Source organism: Nerophis ophidion, unplaced genomic scaffold (assembly GCF_033978795.1).
Source record: "Nerophis ophidion isolate RoL-2023_Sa unplaced genomic scaffold, RoL_Noph_v1.0 HiC_scaffold_262, whole genome shotgun sequence".
NCBI lineage: Eukaryota > Metazoa > Chordata > Actinopteri > Syngnathiformes > Syngnathidae > Nerophis > Nerophis ophidion.
Genome location: NW_026907184.1, coordinates 42,624 through 54,637, shown reverse-complemented (window position 1 = coordinate 54,637; position 12,014 = coordinate 42,624). Strand labels below are relative to the sequence as shown.

Below are 12,014 nucleotides of genomic sequence, written 5' to 3'. Positions count from 1 at the left end.
GTACTATGGTGTGTGTAGTCAGAGATACCAGTGGTAGGTACTATGGTGTGTGTAGTCAGAGATACCAGTGGTGGGTACTATGGTGTGTGTAGTCAGAGATACCAGTGGTACTATGGTGTGTGTAGTCAGGGATACCAGTGGTAGGTACTATGGTGTGTGTAGTCAGAGATACCAGTGGTGGGTACTATGGTGTGTGTAATCAGAGATACCAGTGGTATTATGGTGTGTGTAGTCAGAGATACCAGTGGTGGGTACTATGGTGTGTGTAATCAGAGATACCAGTGGTGGATACTATGGTGTGTGTAGTCAGAGATACCAGTGGTACTATGGTGTGTGTAATCAGAGATACCAGTGGTATTATGGTGTGTGTAGTCAGAGATACCAGTGGTATTATGGTGTGTGTAGTCAGAGATACCAGTGGTACTATGATGTGTGTAGTCAGAGATACCAGTGGTACTATGGTGTATGTAGTCAGAGATACCAGTGGTAGGTACTATGATGTGTGTAGTCAGAGATACCAGTGGTAGGTACTATGGTGTTTGTAGTCAGAGACACCAGTGGTACTATGGTGTGTGTAGTCAGAGATACCAGTGGTAGGTACTATGGTATGTGTATTCAGAGATACCAGTGGTAGGTACTATGGTGTGTGTAGTCAGAGATACCAGTGGTACTATGGTGTGTGTAGTCAGAGATACCAGTGGTACTATGGTGTGTGTAGTCAGAGATACCAGTGGTACTATGGTGTGTGTAGTCAGAGATACCAGTGGTACTATGGTGTGTGTAATCAGAGATACCAGTGGTATTATGGTGTGTATAGTCAGAGATACCAGTGGTACTATGGTGTGTGTAGTCAGAGATACCAGTGGTACTATGGTGTGTGTAGTCAGAGATACCAGTGGTAGGTACTATGGTGTGTGTAGTCAGAGATACCAGTGGTACTATGGTGTGTGTAGTCAGAGATACCAGTGGTACTATGGTGTGTGTAGTCAGAGATACCAGTGGTACTATGGTGTGTGTAGTCAGAGATACCAGTGGTACTATGGTGTGTGTAATCAGAGATACCAGTGGTACTATGGTGTGTGTAATCAGAGATACCAGTGGTATTATGGTGTGTATAGTCAGAGATACCAGTGGTACTATGGTGTGTGTAGTCAGAGATACCAGTGGTACTATGGTGTGTGTAGTCAGAGATACCAGTGGTACTATGGTGTGTGTAATCAGAGATACCAGTGGTACTATGGTGTGTGTAATCAGAGATACCAGTGGTATTATGGTGTGTATAGTCAGAGATACCAGTGGTACTATGGTGTGTGTAGTCAGAGATACCAGTGGTACTATGGTGTGTGTAGTCAGAGATACCAGTGGTAGGTACTATGGTGTGTGTAGTCAGAGATACCAGTGGTGGGTACTATGGTGTGTGTAGTCAGAGATACCAGTGGTACTATGGTGTGTGTAGTCAGAGATACCAGTGGTACTATGGTGTGTGTAGTCAGAGATACCAGTGGTAGGTACTGTGGTGTGTGTAGTCAAAAATACCAGTGGTATTATGGTGTGTGTAGTCAGAGATACCAGTGGTAGGTACTATGGTGTGTGTAGTCAGAGATACCAGTGGTACTATGGTGTGTGTAGTCAGAGATACCAGTGGTAGGTACTATGGTGTGTGTAGTCAGAGATACCAGTGGTACTATGGTGTGTGTAGTCAGAGATACCAGTGGTACTATGGTGTGTGTAGTCAGAGATACCAGTGGTACTATGGTGTGTGTAGTCAGAGATACCAGTGGTACTATGGTGTGTGTAGTCAGAGATACCAGTGGTACGTACTATGGTGTGTGTAGTCAGAGATACCTGTGGTACTATGGTGTGTGTAGTCAGAGATACCAGTGGTAGGTACTATGGTATGTGTATTCAGAGATACCAGTGGTAGGTACTATGGTGTGTGTAGTCAGAGATACCAGTGGTACTATGGTGTGTGTAGTCAGAGATACCAGTGGTAGGTACTATGGTGTGTGTAGTCAGAGATACCAGTGGTACTATGGTGTGCGTAGTCAGAGATACCAGTGGTACTATGGTGTGCGTAGTCAGAGATACCAGTGGTACTATGGTGTGTGTAGTCAGAGATACCAGTGGTACGTACTATGGTGTGTGTAGTCAGAGATACCAGTGGTACGTACTATGGTGTGTGTAGTCAGAGATACCAGTGGTACTATGGTGTGTGTAGTCAGAGATACCAGTGGTACTATGGTGTGTGTAGTCAGAGATACCAGTGGTACTATGGTGTGTGTAGTCAGAGATACCAGTGGTGGGTACTATGGTGTGTGTAATCAGAGATACCAGTGGTATTATGGTGTGTGTAGTCAGAGATACCAGTGGTGGGTACTATGGTGTGTGTAATCAGAGATACCAGTGGTGGATACTATGGTGTGTGTAGTCAGAGATACCAGTGGTACTATGGTGTGTGTAATCAGAGATACCAGTGGTATTATGGTGTGTGTAGTCAGAGATACCAGTGGTATTATGGTGTGTGTAGTCAGAGATACCAGTGGTACTATGATGTGTGTAGTCAGAGATACCAGTGGTACTATGGTGTATGTAGTCAGAGATACCAGTGGTAGGTACTATGATGTGTGTAGTCAGAGATACCAGTGGTAGGTACTATGGTGTTTGTAGTCAGAGACACCAGTGGTACTATGGTGTGTGTAGTCAGAGATACCAGTGGTAGGTACTATGGTATGTGTATTCAGAGATACCAGTGGTACTATGGTGTGTGTAGTCAGAGATACCAGTGGTACTATGGTGTGTGTAGTCAGAGATACCAGTGGTACTAGGGTTTGTGTAGTCAGAGATACCAGTGGTACTATGGTGTGTGTAGTCAGAGATACCAGTGGTACTATGGTGTGTGTAATCAGAGATACCAGTGGTATTATGGTGTGTATAGTCAGAGATACCAGTGGTACTATGGTGTGTGTAGTCAGAGATACCAGTGGTAGGTACTATGGTGTGTGTAGTCAGAGATACCAGTGGTACTATGGTGTGTGTAGTCAGAGATACCAGTGGTACTATGGTGTGTGTAGTCAGAGATACCAGTGGTACTATGGTGTGTGTAGTCAGAGATACCAGTGGTACTATGGTGTGTGTAGTCAGAGATACCAGTGGTACTATGGTGTGTGTAGTCAGAGATACCAGTGGTACTATGATGTGTGTAGTCAGAGATACCAGTGGTACTATGGTGTATGTAGTCAGAGATACCAGTGGTAGGTACTATGATGTGTGTAGTCAGAGATACCAGTGGTAGGTACTATGGTGTGTGTAGTCAGAGACACCAGTGGTACTATGGTGTGTGTAGTCAGAGATACCAGTGGTAGGTACTATGGTATGTGTATTCAGAGATACCAGTGGTACTATGGTGTGTGTAGTCAGAGATACCAGTGGTACTATGGTGTGTGTAGTCAGAGATACCAGTGGTGGGTACTATGGTGTGTGTAGTCAGAGATACCAGTGGTACTATGGTGTGTGTAGTCAGAGATACCAGTGGTAGGTACTATGGTGTGTGTAGTCAGAGATACCAGTGGTACTATGGTGTGTGTAGTCAGAGATACCAGTGGTAGGTACTATGGTGTGTGTAGTCAGAGATACCAGTGGTGGGTACTATGGTGTGTGTAGTCAGAGATACCAGTGGTACTATGGTGTGTGTAGTCAGAGATACCAGTGGTAGGTACTATGGTGTGTGTAGTCAGAGATACCAGTGGTGGGTACTATGGTGTGTGTAATCAGAGATACCAGTGGTATTATGGTGTGTGTAGTCAGAGATACCAGTGGTGGGTACTATGGTGTGTGTAATCAGAGATACCAGTGGTGGATACTATGGTGTGTGTAGTCAGAGATACCAGTGGTACTATGGTGTGTGTAATCAGAGATACCAGTGGTATTATGGTGTGTGTAGTCAGAGATACCAGTGGTATTATGGTGTGTGTAGTCAGAGATACCAGTGGTACTATGATGTGTGTAGTCAGAGATACCAGTGGTACTATGGTGTATGTAGTCAGAGATACCAGTGGTAGGTACTATGATGTGTGTAGTCAGAGATACCAGTGGTAGGTACTATGGTGTTTGTAGTCAGAGACACCAGTGGTACTATGGTGTGTGTAGTCAGAGATACCAGTGGTAGGTACTATGGTATGTGTATTCAGAGATACCAGTGGTACTATGGTGTGTGTAGTCAGAGATACCAGTGGTACTATGGTGTGTGTAGTCAGAGATACCAGTGGTACTATGGTGTGTGTAGTCAGAGATACCAGTGGTACTATGGTGTGTGTAGTCAGAGATACCAGTGGTACTATGGTGTGTGTAATCAGAGATACCAGTAGTATTATGGTGTGTATAGTCAGAGATACCAGTGGTACTATGGTGTGTGTAGTCAGAGATACCAGTGGTACTATGGTGTGTGTAGTCAGAGATACCAGTGGTAGGTACTATGGTGTGTGTAGTCAGAGATACCAGTGGTACTATGGTGTGTGTAGTCAGAGATACCAGTGGTACTATGGTGTGTGTAGTCAGAGATACCAGTGGTACTATGGTGTGTGTAGTCAGAGATACCAGTGGTACTATGGTGTGTGTAATCAGAGATACCAGTGGTACTATGGTGTGTGTAATCAGAGATACCAGTGGTATTATGGTGTGTATAGTCAGAGATACCAGTGGTACTATGGTGTGTGTAGTCAGAGATACCAGTGGTACTATGGTGTGTGTAGTCAGAGATACCAGTGGTAGGTACTATGGTGTGTGTAGTCAGAGATACCAGTGGTGGGTACTATGGTGTGTGTAGTCAGAGATACCAGTGGTACTATGGTGTGTGTAGTCAGAGATACCAGTGGTACTATGGTGTGCGTAGTCAGAGATACCAGTGGTACTATGGTGTGTGTAGTCAGAGATACCAGTGGTACGTACTATGGTGTGTGTAGTCAGAGATACCAGTGGTACGTACTATGGTGTGTGTAGTCAGAGATACCAGTGGTACTATGGTGTGTGTAGTCAGAGATACCAGTGGTACTATGGTGTGTGTAGTCAGAGATACCAGTGGTACTATGGTGTGTGTAGTCAGAGATACCAGTGGTACTATGGTGTGTGTAGTCAGAGATACCAGTGGTACTATGGTGTGTGTAGTCAGAGATACCAGTGGTACGTACTATGGTGTGTGTAGTCAGAGATACCAGTGGTACGTACTATGGTGTGTGTAGTCAGAGATACCAGTGGTACTATGGTGTGTGTAGTCAGAGATACCAGTGGTACTATGGTGTGTGTAGTCAGAGATACCAGTGGTACTATGGTGTGTGTATAAGGACCGCAACATGGAACCGTTTGCAGACATATTATCTGCAGTTTTGTTCCACAATATTACGCAAAACCCACTTTTCTTACCATCTGGTACCTGCTGATCTGTATTTGGGATCTGCATAAATCCTGAAAATTTGTACAGGTCCACCACTGCAGTCCATGCCGAGGCCATAGTCTTAAGCTTCTTCTTTTTCTCTATCTTCGTGTTATGTGACATTCATCCTCCACTATTGCCATTTTGTAATATAAGGTAGTGTCAAGTTCTTACTTATATCTCGCTATGGTAGCGCTAGAACATACCGGTGTAGTGAGTTTACATTATTCACCCAAGGAACTTTACTTATTAGAGAGTTCCGGTCACGGGACACATTTCGGGTGTTGTTGTTGCACTAGTGAGCCACGGATGAGGAGATGCTGCTCCGGTATTGATTAAAGTCAAGTGTGAATGTCATTAAAACAGTTAGTGCCATCTTTTGACATGTCTTCCACTCCCGTCCTTGCACGCTACACCGCTACAATAAAGATGACGGGGAGAAGACGCTGTCCAAGTGGAGGCACGTAAATAAGAGCGCCCACAAAACTGAAGAGACTGTCAGAAAGTGAGTTGAAGATGATGTGTAAAACATCATCTATGCAACATATTGAGCAAAGAAGCAGAATCACATGTTATGTAGACTACAAGGAAGTCTTTTACATTCAGAAAATAATCATGCGACTCCTTTGTATGAAAATACACCTGACTAAACTTGCTCATGGGCAGCGCCCCTTACAATACGGTGCGCCCTTTGGCCGATAAAATATGGTACTGTAACAGAAACACCAGGTTAACAACATTGTTTCTTTGATGTTTTCATAAATAATGTGGGTTGCGGATGCCAGCTGATGTGGTTAGTTTAGCTTGAAAGAAACTATCAAATAAAAGAAGTAGTGCAAAACTAAGATGAGTAACGGTGTAGAGCCTCAAGCAGTGTGCTATCATGCCAGTCAGCTTGTACCTCTATGCATTGGTGCAGGTCTCGGACATAGACTCTCTCAGTCTGCAACAGCTCCGCCATGATGTACCTGGGACGCACGCCACAGTGCTTAGCCGGACTCAAGCACATTGATGTGCCTGCTGACACTTTGCTTAGTCACTCACTCTTTCTTGCGGGCCGAGCGTCTCTTCTCGTCACTCATCTGGTGGTTTGGGTCCGACAGATTGACCTCAGGGTCAGAGTCAGACAAACTATTGGGAATCAACTCAAGCTCCAAGTCTTTATTGTCCTGAAAGGAACAAGGAAATAATATTGAAATGATTGAAAAGGTGTATTAAGTGCTCTACACTGTACCTGTGAGCACCCTCCTAATGCCGTCTCCAGCACATGGCGATACTGGCCCATCCGGACCGTGAAGTCCCGGTATCGTTTATCTACAGTGGAAACACAGCGGCGAAGCTCCAGGCGGTGAGCGTGGCCTTTAGCCAGCATGCTCTCAGCCAGTTGAATCAGCAGATGCACTTTTTCTTGCGTGTGCTGAAACAAAGGAAGTCAGACGTTGGACAACATCTTCTGTGCCTGCTGTTATCTGTCATATGTGGAGATGTGCGATAATATCGCCCAATAAATGCTTTAAAATGTGACATCGGAAATTATCGGTATCGGGTTTCAAAACGTAAAATGTATGACTTTTTAAAACGCTGCTGTGTACACGGACGTAGGGAGAAGTTCAGAGCCACAAGTGAATGCAAGGCATACTTGGTCAACAGCCATACAGGTCACGCTGAGGGTGGCCGTATAAACAACGCCAACACTGTTACAAATATGCGTCACACTGTGAAGCCACACCAAACAAGAATGACAAACACATTTGAGGAGAACATCTGCACCATAACACAACACAACAAATACCCGGAAGCCCTTGCAGCACTAACTATTCTTGGACGCTACAATATACACCCCCCTCAAGCTTCCCATGCTCTCTCAGGGAGAGCATGTCCCAAATTCCAAGCTGCTTAAAACAAATAATGCACTCTGTAACTTCAATAATAAATATGGCAGTGCCATGTTGGCATTTCTTCCCAAACTTAAGTTGATTTATTTTGTAAAACCTTGTTACATTGTTTGAAGCATCCAGCGGGGCATCACAACAACATGAGGCATAATAATGTCTTCATTCCACCGCTGTATATATCGCTATCGCTTGATATGGGAATCGCTAATTAAGAGTTGGACAATATCAGAATATTGGATATCGGCAAAAAAGCCATTATCGGACATCTGTAGTTATATGTCATCTGTTTAGTTTACTTTAGTTTATTATTTATTTGGTCAGCAGTCAACAAAATAAACAAAAAGTTTTACATTCATAAATGGACAGTTTCACAGAGCGAAAGGGTTGAGGCTGAAGTCGAACTACAAGATGTAGTTTAACCAGGAGACATCCTGAGCTTCAGAGGAATGTGACATTTGCCTGACGCAACATATTAAATAGACTTGGTACACAACATGAACACTGTCCAAATATGAAGACTTGTCTTCCCTGCATCTTCTCACCTTGGCTGAAACACAAAAGTCTCTGTGCTGCTTCAACAGCTCCTGCGTCTCGGCCACTGTCGCCCCCGCCGATGTGTGTGTTGCCAGATAGTGGTCCCCGGACTGCTGCAGCCAATCCAAAGCCTTTGTGCGACAGACATGTTAGGGCGGCCGACACTTTCTTCCATCGACACTGAAGAAGTGAGTGAGTGAGTGACATGAGCTACCTGCTGTGCGTGGATCTGAAACATGACATACTGCTGGCATTGGTCAAGTCGTCGCTTCTTTAATGTCCAAAAATGAAGAACTCTATTTTCCCTCTGAAGTAGCTCACTGAGAATACCTGCAAGCACACATTCACGTACTAGCATCAGTTCATCAGTTCATCAGTTCATCAGGTCCTCGTCAGGGCACCTCCACACTGCAAAAAGTGAAATCGAAGTAAGATGTTTGCTTATTTTCTGTCTGATAAGATCATTCTTTTCACTAAGCAGATTTGATGTGAGAGTCTTTTACTTCTTTTAAGGGTTTTGCTCCTAAATGATGTCAGTAAGATATTACAGCTTGTTGCTGAGATGTGATGAGCTGTGTGGAGTCAAACATGCTTGGAAGTAGAATATCAAGTGTTGCAAAGCTGCGGCATCAACACTCACTAGTAGAAAACTACTTTTGTAAAGTCATCATTTCTTACTTCAAGCATGGGGGAAAATGTCATGATTTTGACACAAACTTTGCTGTTTTATTTCCAATGAAACAATAGAAAATAGTTACTCTTATAGTAGTACAGTGGGCACAGTACAGTAAACTGACAGTTAATATTTCAACATTTCAAACAATTTTAAACAGAAATAGTTCATGCACATTCAGATTAATTATTCACAATTACAATAAAAAAAATTTGGCCGGGGGCCGGGCTGTAAATGTTATGGATGGAAAAATGCATTTTTAGAGCATCTGATTTGCCTGAGCGGCTAGGAGACCCCGAGAATAACACGGGCTTGCCTTCTTGCCTTTCCATTTACAACAATACATTAGCATTACATTAACAACAATACATTACCATTACATTAACAACAATACATTCGCATGACATTAACAACAATACATTAGCATTACATTAACAACAATACATTAGCATTACATTAACAACAATACATTAGCATGACATTAACAACAATACATTAGCATTACATTAACAACAATACATTCGCATGACATTAACAACAATACATTAGCATTACATTAACAACAATACATTACCATGACATTAACAACAATACATTAGCATGACATTAACAACAATACATTAGCATTACATTAACAACAATACATTAGCATTATATTAGCAACAATACATTACCATTACATTAACAACAATACATTAGCATTACATTAACAACAATACATTAGAATTAAATCAACAACAATACATTAGCATTAAATTAACAACAATACATTAGCATTACATTAACAACAATACATTAGCATGACATTAACAACAATACATTAGAATTACATTAACAACAATACATTAGCATGACATTAGCAACAATACATTAGAATTACATTAACAACAATACATTAGCATTACATTAACAATACATTAGCATTACATTAACAACAATACATTAGCATTACATTAGCAACAATACATTAGAATTAAATCAACAACAATACATTAACATTACATTAACAACAATACATTAGCATTACATTAACAACAATACATTAGAATTAAATCAACAACAATACATTAGAATTAAATCAACAACAATACATTAGCATTACATTAACAACAATACATTAGAATTAAATCAACAACAATACATTAACATTACATTAACAACAATACATTAGCATTACATTAACAACAATACATTAGGCATTACATTAACAACAATACATTAGCATTACATTAACAACAATACATTAGAATTAAATTACAACAATACATTAGCATTACATTAACAACAATACATTAGCATTACATTAACAACAATACATTAGCATTACATTAACAACAATACATTAGAAATAAATTAACAACAATACATTAGCATTACATTAACAACAATACATTAGCATTACATTAACAACAATACATTAGCATTACATTAACAACAATACATTAGCATGACATTAACAACAATACATTAGCATTACATTAACAACAATACATTAGCATGACATTAACAACAATACATTAGCATGACATTAACAACAATACATTAGCATGACATTAACAACAATACATTAGCATGACATTAACAACAATACATTAGCATGACATTAACAACAATACATTAGCATGACCATTAACAACAATACATTAGCATTACATTAACAACAATACATTAGCATTACATTAACAACAATACATTAGCATTACATTAACAACAAAACATTAGCATGACATTAACAACAATACATTAGCATTACATTAACAACAATACACTAGTTTTTAGTATAAGTTTGTTGGTTCGAAGAAATGTAATGCCGAGCACACATCATTATGTCAAGATAATGGCACTAGCATTTGCTTCATTTAAGAATAGTTTTCAACATCCATCCATCCATTTTCTACTGCTTGTCCCTTTTGGGGTCGGGGGGGTGCTGGAGCTTATCTCAGCTGCATTTGGGCGGAAGGCGGGGTACACCCAGGACAAGTCACCACCTCATCGCAGAGCCAACACAGATAGACAGACAATATTCACACACTAGGAACCATTTAGTGTTGCCAATCAACCTATCCCCAGGTGCATGTCTTTGGAGGTGGGAGGGGCCTATCCCCAGGTGCATGTCTTTGGAGGTGGGAGGGGCCTATCCCCAGGTGCATGTCTTTGGAGGTGGGAGGGTCCTATCCCCAGGTGCATGTCTTTGGAGGTGGGAGGGGCCTATCCCCAGGTGCATGTCTTTGGAGGTGGGAGGGGCCTATCCCCAGGTGCATGTTTTTGGAGGTGGGAGGGGCCTATCCCCAGGTGCATGTCCTTGGAGGTGGGAGGGGCCTATCCCCAGGTGCATGTCTTTGGAGGTGGGAGGAAGCCGGAGTAGAACCCACGCAGTCACGGGGAGAACATGCAAACTCCACACAGAAAGATCCTGAGCCCGGGATTGAACCCTGGACTACACAGGACCTTCGTATTGCGAGGCACATGCACTAACCCCTGTCCCACCTTGCTGCCCATTCTTCAACATATTGAGCAAAATGGTCCATTTTTTTTTTCTACCAAGAAAAGTGCACTTGTTATTAGTGAGAATATACTTACTTTAGGGTAGTTTTGGGTCCATTGAGGTTAGCTAATTTGACTTGTTTTGGAAAGTCTCCACAAGCCGAAATGTCTTGTTGTACAGTATTGCCAGATCATTGTGCTTAGTTCAAATAAAATACCCCTCATTTTTGTATTATTTGTTCCTTGTTTTTGAACATTGACTTGTTGCAGTGCATATTGTGTGTGTGTGTTTGTCCTAATGGGTGTCACCTTTGACCTGTTGCTCCGGGACCCGGGAGTGCCCGGTGGCCTCCGTCACCCCGGGCACAGTGAGACTATGACCCGAGATGTTGGCCATGGTGACACTGTTGCGGTGGATGTACTTGAGGAAAACTTCTGCATTGCGTCTTGCAAGCGTGCAGGCCTGTTGGGTGGAAAGAAGCCAGTAATGGATGTTCCAGCAGGACTGGGGAGTATTACACCTGTACAACACCTTGAGAAAGGCCTCTTTCTGCTCCATGTGTTTGTTGAGCAGTGGCAGGAGATGCTCAGGCGGTCTATCACCGCCCCCACACCAGTCGTCCTCCCTGCGGTACTCCTGTTCCAGACTCTCCAGCACGCCGCACACCTGCACAGAAAAGTCAACACGTAGAAGGTCCATCAAGGCCAAACAAGGCGACACAGTTGCCCAAAGCAGCTTCACACACAAGTGCTTATACACTTTGCAGGAAGTCAAGCTACTGGTGGCCACGCAGGGGCACAAACACAGTGCCTCCACAAAGTATTAACAGCGCATTTTGTTACCTTGCAGCAGGGGTGGACATACTTTCTGCCCTGGTGATTTGGAAGCCAAAGCCGACTGCAAGGAAAGTAACTTATAAATACAGTTTATATACATACAAACCCCGTTTCCATATGAGTTGGGAAATTGTGTTGGATGTAAATATAAACGGAATACAATGAT

The 12,014-nt window shown here is 42.4% G+C and overlaps 1 protein-coding gene across 1 annotated transcript in view; it reads right to left on the bottom strand.

Moving 5' to 3' along the window:
- The window catches only part of LOC133547903 (kalirin-like), a gene marked incomplete at its 3' end in the record, with an annotated part of 63,833 nt that overhangs the window by 18,388 nt on the left and 33,431 nt on the right, over positions 1-12,014 (bottom strand). Inside the window, exons 25-31 of the mRNA XM_061893388.1 lie at positions 11,544-11,678; positions 11,321-11,474; positions 8,069-8,184; positions 7,863-7,985; positions 6,660-6,842; positions 6,470-6,594; positions 6,327-6,393 (exon numbers count right to left, since the gene is read on the bottom strand). Coding sequence (XP_061749372.1) covers positions 6,327-6,393; positions 6,470-6,594; positions 6,660-6,842; positions 7,863-7,985; positions 8,069-8,184; positions 11,321-11,474; positions 11,544-11,678 — 903 coding nt within the window. The remainder of the gene's footprint in view (positions 1-6,326; positions 6,394-6,469; positions 6,595-6,659; positions 6,843-7,862; positions 7,986-8,068; positions 8,185-11,320; positions 11,475-11,543; positions 11,679-12,014) is intronic.